Below are 6,000 nucleotides of genomic sequence, written 5' to 3' on the forward strand. Positions count from 1 at the left end.
GCAAAATTTGGGGATGACACCAGGACTGGGGGTGTAGCCGTCAGCGAGGATGACTACTGAAGCTTGTAGCAGGACCTGGACCAACTGGAGAAAATGGCAGACGGAGTTTAATGCTGAAAAGTGCGATGTGTTGCACCTTGGGAGGAATAACCAGGGTGGGTCTTACACAGTGAATAGTAGGGCACCGAGGAGTGCGGTCAGACACAAGTATCTGGAACATATTCCTTGAAAATGGCGTCACAGGTAGATGGGGTCATAAAGGGAGCTTTTTGCACATTGGCCTTCACAAATCAAAGTCTTGAGTACAGGAGATGGGATGTTGAAGTTGAAGAAGATGTTGATGAGGCCAGATTTGGAGCGTCGTGTGCAGTTTTGGTCACCGACCTACAGGAAAGATGTAAACAAGTTTGAAAGAATGCAGGAAAAACTTACAAGGACGTTACCGGGACTTGAGGGCCTGAGTTATTGGGAAGGGTTGAATAGGTGAGGGTTTTACTCCCTGCAGTGCAGGAGTATGAGGGGAGAACTTACAGGAGGATACAAAATTGTGACGGGACACTCAGTGGCCACTTTATTAGGCACACCTGCTCGGTAATGGAAATATCTAATCAGCCAATCACGTGACAGCAACTCAGTGTATAAGGGCATGCAGACGTGGTCACGAGGTCCAGTTGTTGCTCAGGCCAAACATCAGAGCCGGGGAGAAATGTGATCGAAGTGACTTTGACTGTGGAATGGCTGTTGGTGCCAGATGGGGTGGTTTGAGTATCTCAGAAGCCACTGATCTCCTGGGGTTTTTGCACGCGACTGTCTCGAGAGTTTACAGAGAGTGGTGCGAAAAGCAAAAAAACACCCAGTGAGGGGCAGTTCTGAGGGTGAAAACGCCTCGTTAATGAGAGAGGTCGGAGGAGAATGGCCAGACTGGTTCAAGCTGACAGGAAGGTGACAGTAACTCAACGTTACAACAGTGGTGTGCAGAAGAGCATCTCTGAATGCACAACACGCCGAACCTCAAAGTGGATGGGCTGCAGCCCACGGACACGCACTCAGTGGCCATTTTGTCACTAAGGAGGTGGCCAGCGAGTGCAGATAGGGTCAATGCAAGCAGCCGTTTTCCACGGAAGTTGGGTGAGAGTAGAACTGGAGGACATAGATTAAAGGTGAAAGGTGGGGCAAAAACCCCAAAGGATGAATGACAGAAGAACGTTGGAACCCTAAAGCCCCCCTATCCCCCTCCCGCGCACAAGCAGCGGCAAAGCTTCAACACTCCCCCCCACTTGTTCCAGCAGAACGCATCAACCCCCCCCCACCTCCCACCGTGAAAGCAATAGCCCCCAAAGCTACTGACAATCCCAACACCTCCGACATCGCAGAGAGGCTCTCTCCCTCTCACTCGGCAAGGCCGAGAGGGAAATCCAACTGTTTCGAGGTTACAGACTGCCCTCCCCGCTTGTCCGAGCCCCCCCCCCCCCCCCCCCGGTCTCTAACAGGCGCAGAGGGATCCAGTCCAGGTGCAGATAGGACTAGGCTAGAATGGACTAGATGGAATGAATGGCCTATGATACCGTGACTCTATAACAACCGCTTACTTTGTATGAACTCGTCTCCTCTTCTCCTGGCAGGTACACCAGGCGCCTCTGTCCTGCGACAGGGTCACCGGCCAAAGGTAAGACCGTGGGGGGTGGGTGTTGTCTCTCTCTGTGGGTGGGGGATGGTCAGGCCAGGATGGGAGGGGAGGTCCGCAGACAACCGGCATGGGTTGATAGAGAGGCCCGGGGCTTCTCTGGTCTTTTCCACTACATCGGAGATAACAAACCCATTCCTGATTCGGATCACCCTCAGCGGGGTACTATCGATGAGGGGATGGCCCCTCAGACCTCGGTATCTCCTCGCAGCGACTGATCTGCGCACGCCGTTGGGAGGCGGAGGAGGTTGTGTGTGTGGGGGGGGGGGTGGAGGGAGAGAGGAAACCCAATGTTCTGACACTCTACTCCGGGCAGGAGAGGGCCGGAGGAGAAGGAGGAGGCGCCCTACCCCTTCAACCGCGGGAACTGCAAGGACCAATTCAGGAACGTCGGGAACTTCCAGGGCCACGCCGTTCCCGGGGGAAGCCTGGGAACGTCCCACATTGTGACGCAGGTCAGTCCGCCGGCGTCCGGGACGACGACGGGCCTAGCCAGGGACGCGCGGCAGGCCAGGCAGTACACGCAGTGGAGCCACCATTCAGGCCTCACTGTGAGCATTGTGCTCAGTTCCGGTCGCCTCATTACGGGAAGGGTGGGGAAGCTCTGGAGAGGCTGCAGAGGAGATTTACCGGGATGCCGCCTGGATTAGAGAGTGTGTCTTATGAGGAGAGGTTGGGCGGGCTGGGGCTTCTCTCTCTTTGGAGTGAAGGAGGATGAGAGGTGACTTGATAGAGCTGTACAAGAGGCATAGATTGAGCCAGAGACTTTTTCCCAGGGAAAAAATGATTAATGAGGGCATAATTTGAGGGAAGTATTGGTGGGAGGGTAGGTTTTTCACACAGAGTGGTGGGTGTGTGTGTGGAACACCCTGCCAGGGGTGGTGTAGAGGCAGGTATGTAAGGGACCTTCGGGAAACTGTTAGATAGATACATGGATGATAGAAAAATGGAGGGAGAAGGGTTGGACCGATCTTGGAGTGGGTTTGAAGGTCGACCTGTCAAAGTTTAAAGGTTTAAAGGTCAAAGGGCCTGTGCTGTTCTATGTCTCTGGGGTCAGTTCCCTTGGAAGCAGGATGAGGAGGAAGCAAGGACCCACCAGGGATGGTACACACAGACTTCCTGCTGTTTGGCCACCCTTTTGGAGGGGAGATGTCATTAAACCGGGAAGAGCCTTCTTAAACCCGTCACCCCTGGAGTGTAGGCCGACGCCAGCGTCCTCTGGCCTAGGCCGAAGGCTTCTGCTTTTCACGTCTCCCAGGCGAAGATCCTCCCTCTCCCAGGGATGGGGCCTTTCAGGCCTCTTGTCGGCTTTTGTTTTACGGGATGGGGTGGCTAGCCCCGTGCCCAACTCGCCTCCCTCTGCAGCCAGAGCTGATTTTCCAAGGAGAAGGCCAGGATTCGCCGGCCTGAGCTACAGGGAGAGTCCGGCCTGGCTAAATCTACGACCGTTGTTTTGGACTCCCTACCCTGGGGAAAAGACTGACCACCCACCCTAGGGATTTGAGGGAGAGGGGAAGGGTGACCTTGCATAAGTTTTTACAAACATGCCATAACAGATAAAGTTGACCCTCACAGTCTTTTCTCCACGGTAGGGGAGTCCAAAACTACGGGTCAGAGATTTAGGATGAGAGGGGCAAATTCTTCAGCCAGAGGGTGACGAGTTGATAGAGTGAGCTTCCAGAGGCAAGTATCATTTAAGAGGCACTTGAGAGGCAGGCTGGCCTTAGGAGTTTGTAGGCTGAATGCAGGAAGTTAGGACAAGCTGGGTTTGTTCAATGAGCAGGCCAGGGGAAACACCTGCGGTGGTGGTGGGGGGGTGGGGGTGGCGAGACCAAGGAGTTTAATGTAGCGGCTGAGATCAGATTAGGCTCCTTGGCCGGTGTAACATGTCACCAGAGGCGAGGCAGTGTGTCCCAGCAGGGCCCAGATGGGCTGAATGGCCTCTTCCTGCTTCCAAAGCCAAAAATACTGAGCCGAGATGGCAGGCAGCCGAGGAAGCCGTTCTGAGGTAGGGAGTGAGAAAAGGAGCGGGTGATCAGAGGTCAGGGAGGGTTCGTTATTGCGTCCGAGGGGGAGGGGGAGGGGTGGTCGAGGGACAAGCCGAGGGACGGGAAAGGGAACTCCCGCACGGGCGCCAACAGGGTGTATTACAGCTCGGGGCATCAGAGCTCAGATTTCAAAAGTGGCGTCCTCTGTACGCTCTCCCCGTAGTAAAGAATCTGCCCGGGGATTTGGGAGAAACGGGGGGTGGGGGAGATGGGGAGGGAGTTGTGGGAGGGGGTGGCACACGGAGTGTGGCAGGAGGACGAGGGAGGTCATAGCGGAGAGAAAGTCCACGAGCGCCCGTCTCTTTTGCAGACTGACGTGGAGAAGATCCCGAGAGACAGCGGCCACTTCTCCCCCCACCTGCCCGGCGGTGCCCTGGCGCCAAAGGCACTGGAAGGGAACAACTGCGGGCGAGACGGCAGCCTCCTGGAGGAGACCTCGGGCGACTTCCTGTCCGGGCAGGAGCTGACCCTCCTCGACAGCATGGTGGACTACTCGACCCCAGAGGTGGATCAATAAACGCTCGTCTCCAGCCCGCTGGCTAGCGCCCTCCCCTCGGCGTAGGCGCTCCCGCTCGCTGGCAGCTGGGGGCGGGGGTGGTCGGGATGCCATGGAGAAATGGTGGTGGGGGGGGGGGCGCTGGAATTTCCAGCGTGGTTGGTGAGAAAACTCCATCACAGCGCCAGTGACCCGGGTCCGGTTCCCTCTGCCGTTGGCGCATTCTCCCCGTGACCGCGTGGGCCTTCTCTTGGGCCTCCCGTTTCCCAAAGATCCACGGCCAACCGGCCACGTGGGTGTGAGTGGGCAAAAGGGAGATGCAAAAGCCCAAAGGCATGTCCCCCCCCCCCCCCCCCCCCCCCGGATTCTACCCCGGTTATCAGACTCCTGTCCGATAAGACCTAGTCTTGACCTCATGACCTACCGCGTCGCGGCCCCTGAACATTGCCATCTGCCTGCGTTGCACTTTCTCTGTGTCTGGACCGCTCTATTCTGCACCCTGTCATTGCTCGGTTGCCGATGAGGTCTGTGCAGACAGCAGGCGGAACGAAGTTTCCCGTTGAACCCTATGATACCTGTTGGAACCGGTTCGCTGTTGTCACACACAGTCAGTGGAAAGCAGACTGTCCGCACAGGTCAGATCGTCGGGGTAGAACGAGGTCCAGCGGTGACAGAAAGCAGAATAAAGTGTCACAGATACAGAGGAAGTGCAGGGCGGGGAGATCGTAACCAGGTAGATCGTGAGGACAGGAGTCGATTTTATCGTACAAGAGTCTGATAAGACCGGGGTAGAAGCTGTCCCTGGGCCCGGTGGGACGAGCTTTCAGGCTTCTGTATCTTCTGCCCAACGGGAGAGGGGAGGAGGGAGAATGGCCGGGGTGAGGGGGGTCTTCGATTACGCTGACTGCTTTGCAGAGACAGTGGGAGGTGTAGGCAGAGCCTTTGGCGGGGGGGGGAGGCTGGTTTCCGCGACGAGCTGAGCCGTGAACTTGGGGTGGTTTATTGTCGTGGGCCGTGGGGGCCGTTCTCTCGCCGACAGTACTAAACCGACCCACCCGTCAGGCGGGTGGAACTGAAACCGTGTGTGCTTCGTCTCTCCCCCCCCTGCCCCCCCACAGAGCGCCGAGGACCTGGGAGCCAAGTACCCGCCGGTGACCCTGTACCGGAGCCTCCTCCGCCCCGGGGACTTCCCCGGGCAGTCGCCGGAGCACCTCCATTTCACGCCGCGGCCCATGCTGGACCCCACGCGGAGAGGGACGGGACTCTACTCCAGCCTCGACCCGGCCATGCCCGCCATGCCTCCCTACCCCTGCGGCGAGCTGAGTAAGTGTCTGCGTTCGATCTTCACGACGCCAACGTAAAAGCGAATGAAATGATGAGGTATTAAAAAATGCCACGAGGACAGAGCGTGAATAAGATCACCACCTCTGTACTTTTCCCGCTCCCTTTCTGCAATACTCACGTAATTTGACGCTGGGGTACATCCGCGTGTACGCTGGGACGCGTCGTTGGTGACATACCCTGGGGTCAAAGGGTGTTTCGGGTCTTTCGACGTTAGACATCTTTGCTTAGGTGACCCAGCCGCTGCCTGCTCCACCCTGGCTGGGTCACCTGGGGCGAGGGATTCCTGACATTGGGTGTATTTAAGGCAGAGGCTGACAGATTCTTGGCTGGTCAGGGGATGAAGGGATACTGGGACTGGGGCTTCGGCCATGATGAAATGGCCCAGTCCTGCTCCTGTATCTTGTGGTCTTGTGTTCCTTGGGAAGACC

The 6,000-nt window shown here is 57.0% G+C and overlaps 1 protein-coding gene across 1 annotated transcript in view; it reads left to right on the forward strand.

The window, feature by feature from the left end:
* The window catches only part of LOC132383713 (uncharacterized), a 29,989-nt gene extending 24,400 nt beyond the window's left edge, over window positions 1–5,589 (forward strand). The window contains exons 4-7 of the mRNA XM_059954902.1: window positions 1,623–1,666; window positions 2,001–2,139; window positions 4,043–4,237; window positions 5,347–5,589. Of these exons, the coding sequence (XP_059810885.1) occupies window positions 1,623–1,666; window positions 2,001–2,139; window positions 4,043–4,237; window positions 5,347–5,589 (621 nt within the window). The remainder of the gene's footprint in view (window positions 1–1,622; window positions 1,667–2,000; window positions 2,140–4,042; window positions 4,238–5,346) is intronic.
* The last annotated feature ends 411 nt before the right edge of the window (window positions 5,590–6,000 follow it).

This window comes from Hypanus sabinus, chromosome 31 (assembly GCF_030144855.1).
Source record: "Hypanus sabinus isolate sHypSab1 chromosome 31, sHypSab1.hap1, whole genome shotgun sequence".
In the NCBI taxonomy this organism is placed as follows: Eukaryota; Metazoa; Chordata; class Chondrichthyes; order Myliobatiformes; family Dasyatidae; genus Hypanus; species Hypanus sabinus.